The sequence below is a fragment of the Nannobrachium achirus genome (genome assembly GCF_963921795.1).
Source record: "Nannobrachium achirus genome assembly, chromosome: 17".
Taxonomy (NCBI): Eukaryota; Metazoa; Chordata; class Actinopteri; order Myctophiformes; family Myctophidae; genus Nannobrachium; species Nannobrachium achirus.
Window position 1 is genome coordinate 1,647,867 of NC_137824.1, and position 23,001 is coordinate 1,670,867.

The 23,001-nt window shown below is 44.0% G+C and overlaps 1 protein-coding gene across 2 annotated transcripts in view; it reads left to right on the forward strand.

Annotated features, from left to right (window-relative positions):
• Positions 1 to 1,762: 1,762 nt before the first annotated feature.
• pcdh11 (protocadherin 11) overlaps positions 1,763 to 23,001 on the forward strand; it is a gene marked incomplete at both ends in the record, with an annotated part of 287,369 nt that continues 266,130 nt past the window's right edge. For both annotated transcript variants that reach the window (XM_080745564.1, XM_080745565.1), the window contains 2 exons: positions 1,763 to 2,302; positions 13,834 to 16,347. In XM_080745564.1, the coding sequence (XP_080601690.1) occupies positions 1,763 to 2,302; positions 13,834 to 16,347 (3,054 nt within the window). The remainder of the gene's footprint in view (positions 2,303 to 13,833; positions 16,348 to 23,001) is intronic.

A 23,001-nucleotide genomic window follows, 5' to 3' on the forward strand; every position in this document is an offset into this window, starting at 1 on the left:
TCGGCTATTATTTGGCATTTGATAGAGAGTGAAAAAATACTGTATCAAGTATGTATATTATAAGTACCTTTTACCAATTATAGAGGGTTTAAGTGGTACCGGATATGCAGCTCGGCAAATAAAAGGTGAATTGATCCCAGTGCATGATGGAGGACGATATCACGATAAATGTAATCTCCACGATACGATTATCGTGAGTGTTTTTTTATCACGATAAACACTAATATCGCGTATCTACCCATCCCTACAACCAACACGAAAACCTTGATTAATGAATAATGTCAGATGGTACACCGTCACCGGCATTTCTTTTGTTCTGCTGTGGGTTTGGTCAGAGGGATCACTCAGTAAACGGTGTGCTGCTGTTGTCAGATTGTTGTGTGTCGTGTGACGGATGGCTTCTTACGCAGTAAATGATCTCATAATGTTTTCTCCTTCCACACAGACTTGTGCTAAACAGTTCTGATCAAACTGTGTATGTTTACACGCGATGCTCATGAAAATATTTGAGCGCCTCAACTGTTTACATTCAGGGTAAATGTGGCACACCGTTAATAGTTGCTGTCAATCGCAGGGCACGTGCGCGCGCGCGCGTGTGTACGTTCATCGTAGGAAACATTAGTGCCCGTGTGGATTGCTTCAGCTCCCTCCATTCCAACTGAAATCTTAACGTGAGCTGCACTTTGTGGAGACATCGCAGCACCGTCATTACTCACTGGCGGATAAATGGAGTTATTTATTTCTCCCCACACCCTCTTGCGATACACAATAGGTTGTCACTTGTTCAAAACACTGAAAAATATGTCTGGATCACGGAGGGGATTTGTACGTCGCAATTCGAACCCGGTTTTTCAAAGCACACCTTTGAGCAAGTTTTTTGTTGTCGTGGCAATTTCAACGCAACAATGAACACATGCCACCCACACACAGTATGTCTCAACGGCAATGTGAAACGGTTCATTTACCGCCATAGAATAGATTGATGGAATACGTGAACCGCTAACCTTTTACGTGTCTGCTTGCTCAATGGATGTCATCGAAGGTTAATTGTGTAAAACTGCCGTTAATTTGCTCTCAAAGACACAGGGAAGGATGTGGGCCTCGGAGCTAGTTAGGATGAAAAGGTCAAGTTCACAACTCTCCATTAGGGAATTACTAATCACAATAGAACTTATGAATGCCGTGCCATGTAATTCTGTGTATTGACATTAGGGGTGGGCGATATGGAAAAATACAATATCACGATATTTTCCCAAGCTGTATCACGATACACGATTTTATCACGATTTTCTTTTTTCACGTTGGTTTTGATGGTTATTTTTCAAGTTACTTGACAAAAACTAGACTCTCTGGGTTCCTTTTGGGAGGTCTAAATTGAACTTTACAAGTATGTAACTCTGACGTATACAAATTAAACCAAATCCATTTGGTTTCATTTGTATACTGTCAGAGTTAAGTGGAGACTTTGACATTTTAAAGTTTGAGAACTACTGATTTAGACCAAAATGCAGGTTTAAACTGAATTCTGCAATGGATCTCTGTATTGACGATTAAACAGGATTTTTTACAAGGCTCCCTCAATTGTATCACGACGATATATACTATACTTATGAAAAGGCATATCGTGGAGACATTGTATCGTCTCCACGATAATTATCACCATATCGCCCACCCCTAATTGACATTGCCACCCCCTCTCTCTCTCTCTCTCTCCGATACAGAATTGCTGCCGTAGAATTGAAGCTCCCACCCGTCCTTGATTATGGACTTAGTAAGTCAGGTTGAGGTGCTGGTGGCCTTGCTCACCTGTCTGGTCTTGCTATGCCAGGCCCAGGAGAGGGATTACACGGTGAAGGAGGAGCAGCCGGAGAACGTCCGCATCGGGAACCTGCGCAAGGACCTGGACCTCAACCTGGACCCCGCCGTCAGGCTGACCTCGCCGCTGCAGTTCAAGCCCGTGTACAAGACGGGCGACGTGCCTTTGGTGCGGGTGGAGGCCAACACGGGCGAGATCTTCACCACCAACCACCGCATCGACCGCGAGAAGCTGTGCTCGGGGGTGTTCGCCGAGAAGCGCTGCTACTACGAGATCGAGGTGGCCGTGCTGCCCGACGAGATCTTCAGACTGGTCAAGATCCGGTTCCTGATCGAGGACGTCAACGACAACGCGCCCCTGTTCCAGTCCACCGTCATCAACATCTCCATCCCCGAGAACACAGCCATCAACACCCGCTACCCTGTGCCCTCAGCGTTTGACCCAGATGTAGGGATCAATGGCATCCAGCATTACGAACTGGTCAAGGTGAGGATCACAGTTTTTCTTGCCTTGACACATGAAACAACTTCTTGAAATGAGATAGATGCGAGAATGCAAAGGGCAATTGTCTATTTATTCCCCAGAGGATTTCTGTGCATGATGGAATGGCCTACACATAGTAGCCTACGTTTAAGTGATGGTCTCATTAAGCTAAAAGACTAACTACGGCGATTACGTCACTATTGTCTCACACCCAGGGCAGGAATTTCATGGAGGCCATGGCTGTTGTTGCCCCTCTGTTTGGCCTTGTGCCCCTCAAACCAATGGCATGACCTGAGGCCACAGTGGCTTCTCTTTCTTGTCAATATGTTGCAGTATAGTTTATTAGCACATCATATAAAACATGTAACATTACATATACATGGGAACAAAATACAGTGCAAGGAAAGGATGAAGCCATCAGGCTTATTTGACACCTGTGTCTCTTTCTTGTCATGTACAATCCAGTGTCTTTTGTTGGCCTGTGACATGTGAATCAGTTTTGTAAAATGGCAGATCTACAAGCTCACAACGTGGTGCTTTTACATGCATGTAAAAGCCAGCCATGGCCTTCATGGCCTCCATGAAATTCCTGCCCTACGTCACTATTGTCTCACACCCATTTACTTTTAGTTTTCTATGAGTAGGCCTACCTTGCATGACATTAAAATGTGACCCCTGCCAGCTTCACATGTAGGTTCTCATCTTTTAAAATCTTCCCGTATCTATCAGTACAAGAGGAATTGGTGCAAATCCGCTGTTGGTGACACGTTTTGGAAAATATGACCATTTTTATTTCATAAGCCAGTATACTTCATGTTCCATGTTTTATGCGTAGCCATTAAGATTTCCATATGCTTTATTTCATTATCAGAGTAGGCCATAAAAAAGGGTAGGTTTTGCCATGTAGTGTAGCGAATAACAGGAGAACAGTCCCAAGGAAACTGCAGACACAGCGACTACAGTACATCCAATTTCCGGCAACAGGTTAGATGTGGGTGAACATAGTAGATTAAAGCTAGAAAGGAGGAATGCAGTGTATTATGCTAATCGGTGGTTTCGTGCAGAACTAGGAAAGCTTTTCTTCATCATCTAATTGATGCTCTATTAAACTACAGTGCTATATTCTATTTTGCCTAATGAAGTCAGCCCTAAAACGCAGAAAAGTAGGATAATATCATGCGTTCTTCATTTGTAGTCTAGACAACACGCTGGCTGGCTTGATGAATATCGTAGATGATGAGCCTTTATATAAATGAAGTGTAATTTAATAGAGAGATGCGAGGTACTTCAGAGGAACCCCTAAATATAATAAATAGAGAAAGGTTACTGGGCATTTGGAGCAAAACAGCTACGCTGGGAGGTATCTAAAAGGTTGTTTCTGAATACATTATGGGAGTTTTATTTCTCACACCAGGCTGTGAGCGGTAAATCACAAGTCAATCTCTGAGCCCTCAGATAAGTTAGTATACTGGCTCAGAATGAACAGAATCGTTGCTGACCGCGTCTGCCTTGAATACCAATTTGCATTTTTAAAGAGCCTCTCCACTGCCAAGGCCTCTCCAGTGCAATGTCCTGAATTGTTCATGCCTGGAAAATCACCAACCAAATGTTCTGCTCATTACGATGATCATCTGCAATCATTTGCTTTGCCCTTTTCACAATACGATGCTTTTCTCAAACCCCATCGCCTAGCCTGAGCTTTTTATTAAAGAAATGTGTTGCTCGAAATGCTCTCAACAGCATATTTGGCTCTGTATCCCTGATTCAGTCCTACTTTAGTTTTTACAGTTCTGCACTTTTTCCCCCCATCACCCATCATTTACATGTCTAGCCGGTCACTTTAAAACACATGGAGAGGCACTGCAGGACATTCTCAACTTTTTACACTTTAGTGTAACAGAGAGAAGAGTTTGCAAAGCCTTTTCCTAGAATAGCTCCTGGCACCAAGCCACCCATTGGACTATCTTTGTATGGTCCTCTGGGATTCGTCTCAGAGGCTCCCTGAGAATAATAGTTCTCCCAATGTTCTCCTGTTGTTCAGGACATGATGCTGGCAGTGGCGTCAGTTCAGAAAAAAAGCTAAGGTATGGCAACATGACTGGTGTCTTGCACGCGCGTTGCTGGTGTCTTAGCAACAGGCATGACACATTTATTTTAAGAAGTACATTTTAGTTTCTTGGGCTGGAACGGTTGTTCAAGTGCAACTAAACCTGGCATGTTAGTAAACGTGCCACAATTAACAATAATGCATTGCACCTGTGCAGCTGACCTGCGGAACCTGGGAATATACCATTTTGTCAAGATGGGGAGAATACAAGTGCGGAGAATATAATTATAATACCTTGTTAGTTATTTTAATGTAATTTAACAACGTAATAACCGGCACAGATAGACAAAGAGACATTCATGGATTTATATTTAAGCAACTTTTATTCTCTCCTCTGGACCCAGGGTATGGCAGCTGCATACCCGTGCCATACCCAATTGACGCCCCTGGATGCTGGAATAGCTACCACTGTGTGGCACAGCGAGGCGTGCTTACCCAAACAGCCTCCCGCTCCACATGTAGCCCACTTTAGCCCGGCATCATAAAGAACGGATGAATGAGACCTCCGTTCTCTTTGCCTTGCGCACACGTTTATCCTTTCTTTTCCATAGCAAAAAGGGACAATGGTTGGTAAGCCCGCGCGGCTTTCCAGCGGCACACGTAATATGCTTTTGTAATTGCAGCCTGTGTGAAATTCTGCCATTAGCATTGGCAGCACTGTGTTACTTCACCTGAACTGCAGCAAAGAAAGGCGTCCTAAGAAACGGTCAAGGTCAGGGAAAGTAATACCATGCATGGATGGAGGAGGATCCTCCATGAAAGCAGATTTGATCACCTTGAGTGTTCACACAGGGAAACTCATAGCCCTCTTAAAAAAATCCTCAAGACTCTAAACTATTTTTTTGGCTTTTGGTGTCGTGTTTGGTGTTCAAATCATGTCCCCTATAATTCATAATTCATATTAATAATAACGTTGCAGCATCATACAGCATGCTCTAGGAAATCAAACTGCAGTGGTGGAAAAAGTCACATTCACATTCTTTACTTAAGTAAAAGTATCAATGTAGAAATACTCTGTTAGGGTGCCCTCACACCAAAATACCTATGAGAGTGGAATCCGCATTCTGCCAATGCATTTCAATGAGAGTGAAGCGGTTTCATGCCAGCAGAGGATTTCTGCAAAAAACGCTCCCTTCTCATTGAAATGCATTGGCGGAACGCGGATTCCACTCTCATAGGTATTTTGGTGTGAGGGCACCCTTACAAGTAAAAGTCCAGAATTCAAAATGTACTTGAGTAAAAGTACGAAAGTGTTGGCATCAAAATGTACAAAAAAAAGGACGAAAAGTAAAAGTACAAAATGTTTGAAAATAGCAGATCCAGTTGTGAGCTTGTAATGTAGATCGGCTATTTTCAAATAGCCAGGTATAAAATAGTGGTTAAAGTGGTTAATGTATGTTCTATAATATTATAATTTATATCTGCAAAGTAACTAAGTTTTCAAATAAATGTAGTGGAGTAAAAGTACAATATTTGGATCCAAGATGCACTGTAGTGGAGTAGAAGTAAAAGTATTGGAACTTGGAAATACTCAAGTAAAGTACAAATACCCACAGTATACCTACAGTAAAGTATGGTACTTAAGTAAATGTACTAGTTACTTTACACCACTGTCAAACTGTCACCTGTATTTCAATGATATCCAAAAGGACTCCAGACGGTGCAACTTGTTTGAATCACCTTGTATGGATCAATCATTCTGCCCGTGCGACAGCTATGACAGATAATTGAAACCCAATAGTTGACCGGGGTCCTCTACATCAAATCTCTTCACCAAAAATAGCCTATCTACAACTCTTAGCAACAGAACTCATTTTGAGCTTTTAGATCTGCCATTTTCCCGTTTGCCCCAGAATAGAGAGGATAATTGGTTAACCTGGATGGCCTTATTTTGGTTCAGGGAATTTGGAGCAGGTAGTCTTAGCGTTGTAACTGTGTCGAATTTGTTGTGCCATTATCTTGCTGAAATGCGCTTAAGTTGCTGGAGTGGATTCTTTGGTTAATAGTTTTTCAAGTGTGCACAGCAGTAATTTCATTTCTATTCCATTGCGAGCCATGCATGGTTTGATACGAAAGGCATTTGTGCAACCTCTGCCAATAGCCAACATTGGGATCCTATATTTTTTTAATAGATGCAGTGGAGTGCTGCCTATATGTAGGCCGAATGGGTCGACTTTCAGGCACACACCCGTCAAGGATTTCCACTTTTCATTTGAATTATATTTTGAGTCATTATCCTCAACGAGCTGTTGACAAATGAAACAAACAATACCCTGCTTCTTTTGTTTTAATTATATGCATCAGATCATAGCCAGGGGCAAAAGTAAAAGAGGGACAGGGAGAACATAAGAGATGAGAGCAGTGGCGTGTGGCGTCAGTTCAGAAAAGGGTAAGGTATGGCAACATGACTGCGCGCGTGCAAGACACCAGTCATGTTGCCATACCTTAGCAACAGGCATGATACATTTATTTTAAGAAGTACATTACATTTTCCCCCCCGTTTCTACGGTTTCTTGGGATGGATATGACAGCCTGGAACAGTTGTTCAAGTGCAGCTAAACTTGGCATAGGCTATAGTAAACGTGCCACAATTAACAACAATGAATTGCACCTGTACCATTTTGTCAAGATGGGGAGAATACAAGTGTGGAGAATATCACCATTTTGTAAAATGTTGCATTTGTAGTTATTTTACTGTAATTTAACAACATAATAATCAGAACAGATAGACACAGAGACATTCATGGATTTATATTTAGGCTAAAAGTAACTTTTATGTTCCCCCCCCTGGACCCAGGGTATGGCAGCTGCATACCCCTGCCATACCCAATTGACGCCCCTGGATGAGAGCGAGGGATGAAAGAGGGAGGGAGAGAGGGAGAGAGAAAGAGGGAGAGAGACAGAGAGAGTTTCTATCAGCATTATAAAGAGGTGCTATAGCTGGTGATGAATAGCCCTCCCCAGTTGGCCCCATCCATGGGCATCACCGTGACTAGAGTCTCCCTGATATATTCACAGCCCAATCTCAGTCTCCTCTGAGTTTTTAATAAGGTCATCAACTTGACTGAAAGATGCATCCACTGATAATCTAGCGCAGTCGGAATGTCTGCAGAAGAGGGGATTCAAATTCATCCTTTCCTTCGTCGTTAGCCCCCCCTTTTCCTTTGTCAGCAGCCCCCCAGTCATTTTCATTTAAATTGGCCAACTTTGATTTGATTGTGTGCCGCACTCATTCCCAATATATGTACGGCACTGATTCCCCTGTCCGATCGATATGAAAGCCTATGGCCTTTGTAGATGTGGAATCAAAACTGTATAATCCAAGTTCAGGAGGTCGCGTGCCTGCGAGGCAATGCATGCTTGTGTCATGCACCAAAAACTGCAGATCTACAAGCTCACAGCATGTCTTGCCACAATGCGTTGTGAGCTTGTAGATTGGCTAGTTTAAGATGTGCACACAGCCATTTAGGGAGATGAGCCTCACCAAGCATTAGGGTTACCATTGAGTCATTCATACCGTCTTTTGGTCGTTGCCAGGCATAGAAAGGCCAGGTTTGTTGGTTAGAGTCCATGCTATTTACTCTGATAAGATCATAATTATGCTAAATGCCTAAATTGTGATTGTAATTGTAGGCATTTATAGCGGAGTGGTTTGTCTTATCATTACTTAAGTACTGTACTTAAGTACAACTTTTACTTCTACTCCACTACATCTCAGAGGCCAATATTGTACTTTTACTCCCTATAATTATTTGAAAACGTTGTAGATTCTGATTATTATAATTACAAATCACTTCAGCCCTGTATACGTTTCAGCCATTTGAAAATAGCCATTCTACAAGCTCACAATGCGTCGCAAACACAGTGGTAGCTATTCCACGTCCTGAACAACAGGAGAACATTGGGAGAACTATTATTCTCAGGGAGCCTCGGAGACGAATCCCAGAGGACCATACAAAGATAGTCCAATGGGTGGCTTGGCGCCAGGAGCTATTCTAGGAAAGGCTTCGCGACGCATGGTGAGCTTGCGGATCTGCTATTTTCAAATGATTTTGATTGGTTTTATTCATTGGAAAACTTGTGAAATGGGACATTTCTGCATAACGAGTACATTTCGACGCCAATACTTTTTACTCAAGTCCATTTTGAATTCCAGACTTTCACTTGCAACAGAGTATTCCTACGTTGCATTGTTGATACCTTTACTAAAGTAAAACATTCGGTTACTTTCCCCACCACTGCTGCTAAATGCCTAAATTGTGATTGTAATTGTAGGCATTTAGCGGAGTGGTTTGTCTTATCATAAACCCAACAGACTAATTCTGCGTTCAAGGGAACACACAGACTGGTCTGTGAGTGCAGCCTCTTCTCTTCAGTTGTAAAATGATGTGAAACCAAAGACAGAACCATAGTAGCAGAACTGCTGTCTCATAAATCACCATGCAGCGTTGCCTTTGACACATTGGCCTGCCTTGACATGTCGCTATCAACAGCGTGTTCATGTACTGTACTAATATGGTAGGTGCCAATACAAGGGCCTTATCCATGACCTATACGTGACATACAATGACCTGTGCAATTGCGGTTACTGATACTATACTGACATTGTTGTATGGGATCCAGGCAAGGCAGGGGTTTATTTGTATAGCACAGGGGTCTTCAACAGGGGATCCGGCACCCCTAGGGGGTCTTCAGAGTTACTACAGGGGGTCCCCCAAAATCTTTGTGTGATAGAAACCTTTTTTTTCTCCTTTTTTATATTGACCACTTAAGCCAAGCCAAAAAAAGCCAAGCCAAAAAATAGCAGATCTACAAGCTCACAACGCCTCGCAGCGCGAGGCGTTGTCATCAGCTATTTTCGGCAAAGAGCTCTGGTGTAGAGGGGGAAAAGAGCAGACTAAGTACAGAGTGAAAGGTCAAGTGTGTTAAGTATTGACGGTTCAAGTGGTTAAATATCTGAAAACACAAATTGACATGAATCCAAAAATTCACTGATGATCGTGCTGTCAAACGATGAAACTATGGAATATCTGAACAGGTTATGGGGGTCCCTGCTTCATATCTCTCCCAACTAAGGGGTCCTTGGCCTGAAAACGTTGAAGACCCCTGGTATAGCACATATCATACGCGAAGGCTAATGCTAATGTTTTCCCATGCATGGAAATACATTTAAGGAGAAATAAAGAATTAGATAATAAATGTATAAAAGAGAAGGGAAACATAACGGTCAAGGGGCAGTTATGGTTTTATTTATTCTCATATTATCTGCAATCTGCTGCAGAAATATCGAAGGAATGCACGCATGCAGCACGGTGACACACATGCATGCACGCTGCACAGTTTGTCCACAAGACATATCGGCATGCCCTCATATATCCATATGTCTCGCCTGGTTATCCCTTCACCATTTCCCCCTTGCCAGAAAGATCACAAAATAACCTTTGAATGATCAATCCAGCGGCGTTGGGCTGCATTAAGTAGTTCTGTCAATCACTAACATAGTGACAACATTCCCCCGGCAAGCAATTTTCGAGAGTACACAATGATTTACATGCTGCCGCCGCACATTCCCTTCTGTCTGCTACAACACTGTATATCGGCACCAGAACGATGCTGAATCTTAAAACCTAACTGGAGAGAGAGACTTGCGTGCAATTTGAGTCCAAGCGTTCCTTCTCTTCCCCCCTTCCTCGCACAGTGTGTGAATGTATGTACGGTATCTTAATCTCATTTGATAGCTGTGCCTAGACAGTGTAATCTCCTACAACATTATGTGCAGCATGAAGCTTATCTCTTTAAAGAGGATGCTTTTTCTTGTTTTAGCATGAAACTGCTTCTGACTGAAAGAGCTTCAAAGGGCTTCTTTGTTTCATAATGTGCATGCAGCTCATTCATGGGCTTGATCTTCTTATTTCCTTCCCCCTCTCTCCCTCTCTCTCTCTCTCTCTCTCTCTCTCTCTCTCTCTCTCTCTCTCTCTCGCACGCACGCAAGCACGCACGCACGCACGCACGCACGCACGCACGCACGCACGCACACACACACACAAACACACACCCCTCTCTCACACACTCACACCCCCCACCCCCCTTTCTACATCTCGTTCTCGCTACTTTCTCTCTAATTTGGGAGAATCGATGGATCCCTACCACATACTGCATCTGAGATCATAAAAGTGCTAGTTTTTTTTAAGGGGAAAGGCAATTACTGGGAACAGTAAGTGCCAGTTTCTCATGGGGATTACATATGCATTTGTTTTCATTTTCCTGCAGGCTTTACTTTTGCCTAGATTTAGGATGAAGAGACTTTTTCTTAATGTGCAATTATTATTATTATTCTGTGACTCCCAATCTTTAATCTGTGGTCCAGCCTCACGGTGCATTTGAGGCTGTCTTTGAAAATGTCTCTTGCATCACAAACGTTCAAATGTCGCTGCCTCATGTCTCCTCAATCCCAGCATAGACTCAGGAGAGGGGAGAATGAAGTCTAATTTTAGTTAAGGCAGATGGATTGCAATAAGTGAACTGAGGACCTAAATGACTGCCTTTCAACTAGACGATACCAAGAAGGATGAGAGTAGCTCATTGAAGTGGTTGGTTACTTAGTTTTCCAAAATCTAGTTTAAAACTATATATACTTCGTTGACCGGAGGCCTAGGGGAATTGGTGTAGAGGGGACCTAGGGGTCTCTATACTAGGTCCCTCCTTGTTTACCTCTACACCAGGGGTCTTCAACATTTTCAGGCCAAGGACCCCTAAGTCGAGACCCATAGATACCATATAGTTTCATCGTTTGACGGCACAATCGTCAGTGTATTTTGTATTCATGTCAATTTGAGTTTTCAGATATTTTAACCGCGTGAACCGTCAATACTTAATAAACATGATCTTTCACTCTGTATTTAGTCTGCTCTTTTTCTCCTCTACACCAAACCTCTTTGCCAAGAATAGCCGATCTACAAGCTCACAACGCCTCGCAGCACGAGGCGTTGTGAGCTTGTTCTCAGAATATGGACGCTAGGGTTCAAGAAGTGGTTCATATAAAAAAGGAGAAAAAAACGTTTCTATCACACAAGGATTTGGAGGACCCCCTGTAGTTACTCTGATGACCCCCTAGGGGTCCCGGACCCCCTGTTGAAGACCCCTGCGCTACACCAAATCACAATGCGTTGCAACACTATGCATTGTGAGCTTGTAGATCTGCTATTTCCCCCGAACGTTCACGTGGTTCACACACGCTCATGCATCACTGGTGGGAACAATCCACACACTGAATAGCTGAGGAAAACAAAAAACATACGTTGCCCTACCTATTGTACTGATGTTTCTGGTTGACATTGGCACATTTCACTCAGGTTTTGCCATCTCACTCACGTCACTTTGTCTGCTGACCTCACGATCAGCAACAAAATAAAAAATACAATAAACACAAATAAAAATAAAACAATTCACAGGAGGCAAGCAGTGATCACCCCATGATGTAGTTTCAAATGCACTTCATTGCAGACACTTTTTGAGAGTAAACAACTAAAAAAGAAGAAGAAGGCATGGCAAGGCATGACCTGGGCAGATTGCCCCCCCATGAAATGTGCCAATGTGAACCAGAAACATCGGGTACATCATTTTCTTAATTTACAAACATGTGTGCAGTGCATGAACCACTGAAAACAACATGATGAGTAACCCAGAACCCTGCAAATGTTAGCATCCCTAGAGCTGGAACGGTGCAGTGGCAGCCTCATTTAGAACACGCTGGGACTATTTGTTGTTTCTCTCTAAATCCAACATTGACATAAACCTTTCCTTTAGAGGGGGAATTCAGGTTTTTATCCCAAAAATAAACATCGTTAGGAGCTCCTTTTTTTCTTTTTTTTTTTTTACTTCATAAGGCTATTGAAGAACTTTCACCCTAAGGTTTTCACATGCATGCTGAACAAACATTGATCCTCTAAAACAGGGGTCTTCAACAGGGGGTCCGGGACCCGTAGGGGGTCCTCCAAATCTTTGTGTGATAGAAGCTTTTTTTCTCCTTTAACCACTTGAACCCTAGCGTCGATATTCGGAGAACTTTAGCCAAAAATAGCAGATCTACAAGCTCACAACGCCTCGCGCTGCGAGGCGTTGTGAGCTTGTAGATCGGCTATTTTCAGCAAAGAGGTTTGATGTAGAGGGGGAAAAGAACAAGTTCAAGTACAGAGTGAAAGGTCAAGTTTATTAAGTATTGACGGTTCAAGTGGTTAAATATCTGAAAACACAAATTGACATGAATCCAAAATAGACTGACGATTGTGCTGTCAAACGATGAAACTATATGGTATCTATGGGTTATGGGGGTCCCTGCTTCATCTCTCTCTCGACTAAGGGGTCCTTGGCCTGAAAACGTTGAAGACCCCTGCTCTAAGACAAATAACAGCTTTTTTTTCTGCATGCAGTTATGTTAGTGTGATACCTTGACACTACATAAACAACCTCCTCAGCAAAAAATGCACCATACTGTACTAACAGCACTGCATTCATATAGGGCTCTAGTAATTTGCTGTATTGTCCTAGTTGAGTTACAGTATGTTTGATTCATATATTTATACCGTATATCAATTTGTGTTATAAAAGTAACGTGACGTCATGTCGTCGTTGTCGGGTGGAAACCTTGTATGTCCAAAACCATCCTTTTTTTTTTGTTATTTTAAAAATGATTTAAAATGTTGAAAATAGCCGATCTATCGTGTGCTTGTAGATCTGCTATTTTTACTACTTTTGTGCGACTCTTTTGTACAGTATGATGAAGTAGGGCTTTGATTTACGAAAAAAAACATACAAATGTGAAACTTGGAGATACAAGGTGTCTGCCTGACAGTGACGCAGTGTTGTTTTTGACAGCAAATTTTGATTTAGTTTTAGTCCTAGTCTTTTGAATAAAATGTCTTTTGTTTTAGTCATATTTTAGTCACCTGGGAAGTTTTAGTTTTAGTCTAATTTTAGTCGACTAAATATCATAAGATTTTAGCTGAATAAATCTACAGTTCATTTAGTCAACTGAAATGTATTTTTGCAGGCCTTGATGGCATCGTAATGACTGATTTTGCACTTGGTTGCGTGCTGAAAATAGCCGATCTGAAGAGCTTGTAGATCTGCTATTTTCAGCACGCAACACCTGAGAGCAACCAAATTACTTTCTCCTCCACTAGTCCCTCCCTAACGTTTTAGTCTAGTTTTTATTTTGTTGACGAAAGTGTCAATATATTTGTCTTAGTCATCACAGCTTAGTTTTCATTTCGTTTTTATTTAGTTTTCGTCAGTGAAAAAAACGCAGTCGACAAACATTTATCGTCATAGTTTTAGTCGACAAAATCAACACTGCAGTGACAGTGATATGATAAATGTTTCATGTAATGACAATAACGCGTGCCCCCTCACTGTTCTGTCGTTGCAGAGTGTCAGCGAGTTTGGCCTGGACATCATCGAGACCCCCGAGGGGGACAAGTGGCCCCAGCTCATCGTCCAGCAGAACCTGGACCGCGAGCAGAAGGACACCTTCGTGATGAAGATCAAGGTGGAGGACGGGGGCAACCCTCCCAAGTCCAGCACGGCCATCCTCCAGGTCACCATCGCCGACGTCAACGACAATCGACCCGTCTTCAAGGACACCGAGCTGGAGGTCAACGTCGCCGAGAACGCGCCCGCGGGCACGTCGGTGGCGCAGCTCCACGCCTCGGACGCCGACCTGGGCTCCAACGCCCAGATCCACTTCGCCTTCAGCAACCAGATCTCTGCCTCGACCAAGCGCCACTTCGCCGTCGACGGCGCCACGGGGCTGATCACCGTCAAGCAGCCGCTGGACCGGGAGGTGACGCCGGTCCACAAGCTCGTCGTCCTGGCGAGCGACGGCAGCTCCACCCCCTCCAGAGCCACGGTGATCGTTAACGTGACGGACGTCAACGACAACGTGCCGGCCATAGACACTCGCTACATCATCAACCTGGTTAATGGGACTGTTCTCCTGTCCGAGAATGTGCCTCTCAACACCAAAATAGCCCTAATTACGGTCACGGATAAGGACGCCGATCTGTTCGGCAAAGTAGCTTGTTACACTGACCACGACGTTCCCTTTCGTCTGAAGCCGGTCTTTAATGACCAGTTCTTATTGGAGACGGCAGCTCCTCTCGATTATGAGACGACCAGGGAATATGCAATTAAGATAGTGGCCTCGGACAGGGGGACGCCTCCACTCAACACCTCGGCCATGCTTTTAATTAAAATCAAGGATGAGAATGACAACGCGCCCATCTTCCCCCAGCCGGAGATCCAGCTCTCTATTCCCGAGAACAATGACCCCTCCACGCAGCTGATAAAAATCAGCGCCACCGACGCGGACAGCGGACGTAACGCAGAGATTATTTATACGCTCGGCCCTGACGTACCTGACGGGTTCAACATAGACAGGCGGTCGGGAATCCTCTCGGTGGGCAAGCGGCTGGACAGGGAGAAACAGGAGAGGTACTCATTCACTGTCATAGCGAGGGACAACGGCTCCGCGTCCCTGCAGAGCAATGTCACCGTCAGGCTAATCGTCCAGGACCTTAACGACAACAGCCCGGCGTTCACGCACCCCGAGTACAACTTCTACGTGCCGGAGAACCTGCCCCTTTACGGCACCGTGGGCTTGATCACGGTGACGGACGCCGACGCGGGGGACAACTCCGTCATAACCCTGTCCATCCTGAACGGCAAGGACACCTTCATCATCGACCCCCAGACCGGCGTCATCAGGCCCAACATCACCTTCGACCGGGAGCAGCAGAGCTCCTACACGTTCATGGTGAAGGCGGTGGACGGGGGGCAGCCTCCCAGCACCTCCTACGCCAAGGTCACCATCAACGTGGTGGACGTGAACGACAATCGGCCCGTGTTCGTCATCCCCTCGTCGAACTACTCCTACGACCTGGTGCGGTCCACCGCCGCGCCCGGCGCCGTGGTCACCAGGGTGTTCGCCATCGACAATGACACGGGTATGAACGCTGAGCTGCAGTACAGCATCATCAGCAGCATCATCATCACCTCCAGGGTGTCCCCGAGGGGTCTCTTTTCCATAGACAAAACCACGGGTAACATAACGCTGCAGGAGAAGATAGTGGCGGCCGACCAGGGCCTGCACAGGCTGGTGATCAAGGTCAAAGATCTGGGCCAGCCCGAGTCGTTGCACGCCATCACGCTCGTCCACCTGTTCGTGAACGACACCGTTTCGAACGCCACCTTCATCCAAGAGCAGCTGCGCAGGAGCATGGAGACGCCGTTGGACCGCAACGTCGGGGACAGCGAGGTCACGCCGCAGGCCAGCGGATACGTGATCGTTGTCATCGCCATCATAGCGGGCACCATGACCGTCATATTGGTGATATTCGTGACGGCCCTGGTGCGCTGCCGGCAGACACCGCGGCACAAGGTGGTGACGAAGGGCAAGCAGAGCGGCGAGTGGGTGTCGCCCAACCAGGAGAGCCGCCAGATCAAGAAGAAGAAGAAGAAGAAGAAGCGCTCCCCCAAGAGCCTCCTGCTGAACTTTGTGACCATCGACGACTCCAAGCCCGACGACCCCGGCCACGAGCACATTAACGGCACGCTGGACCTCCCCGTGGAGCTGGAGGATCACCAGACCATGGGAAAATACAACTGGGCCACCACGCCCACCACCTTCAAACCCGACAGCCCCGATTTAGCCAAGCATTACAAGTCGGCGTCCCCCCAGCCCACCTTTCAAATCAAGCCGGAGACCCCGGTGGCCCCGAAGAAGCACCACGTGATCCAGGAGCTCCCCCTGGACAACACGTTCGTGGTGGGCTGCGGCGACTCGCTCTCCAAGTGCTCCTCGACCAGCTCCGACCCGTACAGCGTCTCCGAGTGCGGCTGTCAGGGGGGATTCAAGACCGCGGGGCAAATCTCCACCCGACAGGTAATTCACGACTTCCTTTTTAAACCCACCCACACCAGTCCCCACTCACACTCCCCCCGCTGTCCCGTGGTAGGCGGTGTGAAGGGGGGAGGGTGGCAGCATGGAGCCGGGGGACTCCTCCACCACCACACAGACCACCATGTCTACATGAATGTCATCTGTGCAGAATACTGAACATAACCCCCTGTTCTGGCTTAAAAAAAAAACTAATTTCTCTTGAAACGAATCCAACAAATCCTCCGGGCACACGGTCCTTTATAACCAATCTGTAATTGCATAACCTTGTTTTTGTTAAAGTTCCTTTCAAAAAGTTGAGAGCAATGGCAGTAGTAGTAATTATAGTAGCTAGCCTTAAGAGCAGTATGGCTGGTGACAGAGCTATAGGGAGAGCGGGAGAGTTATCCATGGAGCTAATTGAACCCTCTGCACAGCTGTGTTGGAGTTCACGCAGGGGCAGTCGACGTGTGTGCTAATCTTTTTGACTAACATGTTTAAACAAGCCTGGCTGTCAGGTAGAAATGAGATGGACAGCCAGACTCGGGCTGTCACGATTATGACATTTGACATGACGATTAATTGTCTCTCAAATAATTGCGATTGACGATTGAATTGTGTTTTTGTCGTTGATAATTACATTTCTGTTTGGCTTGTAGGCTTTGAAATTGCACATGGCAGATATGACACGTAACCTAAATATACAAAGAAATGAAAATATACAAAGGACATATTTCACCACTTTACACTTTAAAAAGAACATTGATAGCGCTTGTAAACATCCTTCAACATGTAAACGATTATGACGATTATCACAAAATAATTGTGATTATGTCAACTAATTGAGATTAGACGCTTATGTAATAACTGTGACAGCCCTAAGCCAGGCTGACATGGCGAGATGGACCCACTCCCTTCGTCAAGTGTTCATTTAGGCAAAAAAAACTAAAAAGCATTTGTACACCCTGAAAAGAATGGCTAAAACCGACTCGATAGATAATGCTACTTTCTGCCACTTCTGTCCTCGAGCACACCGAGCACCGTACCCCTCTCTGCTAGTGAGCTTTCGCGGAGAGCAGCTCATTTGAATGCCAGGGTACATACAGCAACCAGGGCTTATGAGCTCCCTAAGAGATGTGCCAAATGCGAAGTGCCCCAATAAATAAAACCTGGTGAGGGAAATAAATGTAAATCAGAGGTAAGGAGAGGTGGCCTTGCTCAGGCTCTTGACAGCCGGAGCAGAGCGACCGCGGAAAGAGACTGAGCACTGCAATGGGAATAGTGAGGGAGGGAGGGAGGGGGGGGGGGTCACGAAGATCAAGGTGACATGGAGCCTCGGGACCAATATACTTAAACAGAGGGAGTAGTAGTTCGTAAAAGAAAAAAGGCCCTGCTGGGCCGTCGTCACATTTAACTCATTAATACTCAACCTTAAATAGCCCAATTAATGCTGAAAAGGCCGTAGCATATACATACACAGTCCCCTGTACATGTTCTAAATTAGTTCATAAAGGGCAGAGCATACAGTGTTACGAGAACATAATTATGTGTGTGATAACTCCATTCCTGATATATGCATTATTGAGTAATGTACATATGGATATGTATTGCCACGACCCTTCATTGTCAGGCATATTGGTGCTGTGTGTTAGAATGTAAGTTTGTTTTATTATTTCATTTTCTTCTGTTCACTGGGTTTGCGTTATGATTTGTTTCCAGTTTGACTCTTTTTTCCTATGGTTTGCTTTTTTAATTTATTTCCGGTCATTGTTGCTGGGCTGCTGGTTTGACTCTATATTTGCCATCGTTTTGATCATCATTTTCACATCTGCCATTCATTGGATCCTGGCTCAATTTAATCACATTCCATCAATAATTGACTTGGTTTGATGGGTACTTGCTTCGGTTTCTGTCTGGTATCGCATTGTACACAATTTAAAGGACAACTTTAGTTTTTTACAACAAGGGTTCATATTTTAGATTGTAATTAAAGAATATAAAATATGAGTCTTAAAATAATTTAATTTACTTCTTTCTATTGTTTTAGAGATTCTTATTTCAGTGGTTGGGGGCATGCATATGGCTAAATATGTCATTTTACACAGAATAAGCCCATTCCCAAGATACAATGCAAACTTTCATGGTTGGATGTGACTTATGGGGCTAGAAGTGTTACTGTAAATATCAGTAAAGAAACTGCTGGCTTATTGTCTAAAATGACATATTTAGCCACTTGTACGCATGCCCCCATGCGTACGCATGTCCCACATTTTAGCTCGGTAAACGTGATAAAACAATAGAACAAAGCAAATGAAAACATTTCAACACTCACTTTTTCTTTTCTCTAATTACAATCCAAAATATGAACCCTTGTTGTAAAAAAACAAAGTTGTCCTTTAAATGTACTATTTTTTCCCTCCCAATATAACCTCTTCTGTTGACATCTTATAAGTGTTAGAATATTGTAAATGACTAGTTATCCAGTTGCAGTGTTACGGTCGAGGTCATTTATGGAGACACCCACACAGAGCTGATAGTCATTTGCTTCAACCGTCTTTTATTTGAAACCCCGGTTAGGAGACATGCCCTGCCATGCTGCATTATACACAAGTCTGACTGAGCTTGTATATCTGCTATTTTTCAATAGTTAAAGCATAAAATAATGGTTAAAGTGGTTCAAATCTAACGCGACTTGGGCGCGTTCCCGGTATTTGGGGCTTAAATTAAGAATACGTTTATACTTCTCACTGTCAAGTTGTCAGAATGACTTTCCTCTCTTCCTGGTTTTGTGACTGGTCGTGGGTCTGAAATATGCAGAAATATTCAATCAGTGTTTTCCAGTTTTAGCCTCCTAGTATGAATTTGATGAATGGTGGATTTAAATTGATTTGCACTTGTGTGTTGCCGCTGAGAAGGGAGAATCCTTTGATGGAAATATTTCAAGCATGAATGAATATATGATTAAGTATCTAAATTAGGTCTAGGTGCGTTTGTTTGCGGTCCTAGATTAGTTCCCTTAACCGAGGACAAATTAAATGTCTGGATACCGTTAGGTCGGGGCATAAATCTTTGCTGCATTTGAGAATTATCAAGATAAATCAGTCCTCATTGCCTTCCTTCCACAGGCCATAACCTCAATGATGTTAAACAGATAGTACATTTAAATTCCTCTGTCGCCTTAAGCAAACGACAAGTGATGCCTCTCTCTTTAGACGTTAGATTTCCCACCAGTTTTAAGTATGCTTATTTAATGTTAAAAAAAAAGAAGGGGGAAAAAGAAATCACATGAAGTCTTGCCTGATGATAATCTACAGCTGCAAAGGTTAATTAAATGCACTAAAGGGTTAATCACTCGTAATACAATATGATTAAAATCACTGTAATTAGGTTTCAAATGAGGACGATAAGAAACTAGGAAAAAGGGCGGCCGTCCTTTAAGATAATCAGAAAATACCACGTGCTATCTGCGGGTGGATTCTTTAGGAATGAGACAACATCTGACCTCCTGCCCTTTCTGCTGCGGCCCTGCTAGAAATTCCTCAGTTGATCCCATCTCTGTGCTTCTTTTGGACTAAATCTCTTCCCACGAGAGGAACACTTAAAAGAGAAGCACCCTCACCAAAATACCTCTCGTTGATGCAATCTAAGATTGTTTTTTTTGGGTATGTGTCTCATGATTCTAGTTGAAATGTCTGTTTTAACAAAAGCCACCTACTGTATGTTCTGCTGGTGCCAGCCTAAAAAGCACAAATCACAGGCAAATCATGTTCCTCATTGCTCATTAGGGATGGGATGATAAGCGATATTATCGTTTATCTTGATAAAAAAGACTCAATATAATCGTATTGTGGAGATTTAATATATCGTGATATCTTCCTCCGTGCACTGGGATCAATTCACCTTTTATTTGCCGAGCTGCATATCCGGTACCACTTAAACCCTCTATGGTAAAAGGTTCTTGTAATATACGTACTTGATACAGTCTTTTTTTTTCACTCTACCAAATGTCTTTGCCAAAAAATAGGCGATCTACAAGCTCGAGCTTGTAGATCTGCAATGTTTTGGCGAATGTTCCTCCTGAGGATAATGGATTTTGATTATCGCGATAATATCGTAAACCGCGATATCCTTTGTCACAATAATCGTGATGTGAAATGGTCGTATCGTCCCATCACTAGTGTCTTTTTAAACAAAAGCCACCTACTGTATGTTCTGCTGGTGCCAGCCTGCAAAGCACAAATCACAGGCAAATCATGTCATATATTCCTCATTGCTCATGGGAGTGACAGACAGTGGTTTAGTGAAACCCCCCCTCCAAAGAAAAAGGACAGATAAGACTAAACCCACCCGGGGAATAATAATCAATGAGGGGGGGGCAAACCGAGGAGATGCTTGATTAACGAAGGTCACCGCAAATGTTTGCAGAGACTCAGTGTTGCCAGATGGGAAATGTTGAATTATCGTACCGGAGGCTTCACATTATCGTATTTGGAAGAAAACTATCGTACACAACCAAAAAAGAGAAATCACTCGTGTAAATAAGTAATTTCACTAAAAAAATGCGTATTTATGGTAAGAAATTAGCTTGTTTGAGACTCCTACGTGACAAAAACGCTTCACATATGCTGCGTGGAGGCAGGAAACTTCCTGGTCCTTTAACAAATAAAAGCCTGAAACTGGACTGGAAAGACGCAAACGGCGTTTTCACTGCCTCCGAGTACAGATCTGGGGTCAGTTTGACTGATTTCCTGAATTACTTTGAGAAGCCAAAGCGGATCCTTGAACAGCAGCCAGGGATTTCAGTAAAATCACGCTCTTTTTGGTGATATGCCAAGATTATCGTACATTTAGTCATTTTTTGAATTATTGATCGTACATCGTACAGAGGGTAAAATTATAGTACAAATACGATAATTATCGTACATCTGGCAACACTGCAGAGACTTTACAAATGTAGCCGCTAAAGAGGAAAGGCTTGTCAAAAAGACTTCAGAGACCATATATTTGCACCACCATATGGCCCCATTATACGGCGAGAACACAATTTGTAACCTCAAACCATCCCCTCCTCCCTTCCCGCCTTGTTTTTCTACCCATCTCATCGTTTTCTTTTATCCTCCACCACCCTCCCTCCCAAACCGACCCCGCCACGGCGATACCGGAGGTCAAATCTCCCCGCCGTGATGAGGAATCCTTGTCAGGGCGTGCGGTTTTAGCGAGAGCAGATCAAATGCATATACGCCTCCTCGCTCGAACGATGTCGGGGCATCCGCATGAATATGCAGGATGCATACCGTATGAAAAAGGGCCGGTAAACTATTTTGCGTGGCCTACATTTCCGGGGCCGCGGCAGCGTGCGGTCATCGCTCGATCGCCAAGCTGACCTCACGCGCTTCGTAGTGTTCGGGAGGAGAGTCCATTAAGCATGCTGTGTACAGTGCATACATTACTGTATGCTCTCTGTAATGCACCAGTGTAGTGTAGTGGGGCTGAATTATTATTTTTTTATTTGGTTTTACATAGTGATTCATGTTACCTTCCTTTGAAAGGATATAACGCCACTGTCGGGCAGAAACCTTGTATCTCCAAGTTTCAAATTTCCACAAAGTAAAGCCCTGCTTCATCATACATGCCGTCGCACAAAAGTAGTGAAAACAGCCGATCTACAAGCACACAACGCCTCGCGGTGCGAGGCGTTGTGTGCTTGTAGATCGTCTGTTTTCACTAGTTTATATCATTTTTAAAATGATAAATGCAAAATAAGCGGTTTTGGACATACAAGGTTTTCACCCGACAACGACGATAAGACGAATGTCTTGGAGAAGGAGTCTAGCAGAAAGCTAAATCTCTCCGTAATATCCATTTATTTATGAGGGTGAGGGATGGGCCTTTCACCCGAGCCGAGCCACCCATGGTGTGATGATGGCGAGGCTGCTTACCGTGACTCATAGTGATGACCATAGCCGGCAGGGGAAGAGACCATCTTGTTAAAAGGCTAACTATGATAATAAAATGAAATTGGATGCCAGTGTCCGAATGGTAGCGGCTGATTGTGTGACATATATATCTATTTTAATTTTAATGTATTTATTTATTCATTCTCATTCATTACTTATTTATTACCAAGTCATCGCATCTGTAATCACCACCATGCCTCGCTGCCATAAGTATTTTGTTGGGTCGAGATTTTACTTGAATCAGACGTTGGCAGTTTGTGTCTCCAGTTCCTGAAGGACGGCCAAATGTCAAATCTGTACCTATCAGAGGAGCCACTGGCAAGGGTCCCAATGTGTGGGCCCTAAATTGACTCAAACGCTTTTTTCCGAGGGGGAAACGAAGAGTGCTGCACTAGTGTGGTGGGAGACAAACAACGAATTCGACCAAAATTACATGCTCTGATAAGTACAGGAAAAAAAGAATCAAACAAACGCGTCACACACCTGTAGCATTCTTCAAGGAAACCTGACAAGATAATGACTCAATTGCCAGCAGCTGTGCCTTGAAGAATGCTCCCCCCCCCCACCCCCTATCTACTATTCAGAGATTTGTATTTTACTGTTAAGTGTAGCCTCGCACACTGATAAAGGCTACAGCTTAGAGTGCTCAGAGCTCGATGATATTGTAACTACAATCTCCCTATATCTGTCTGTCTCTCTATAT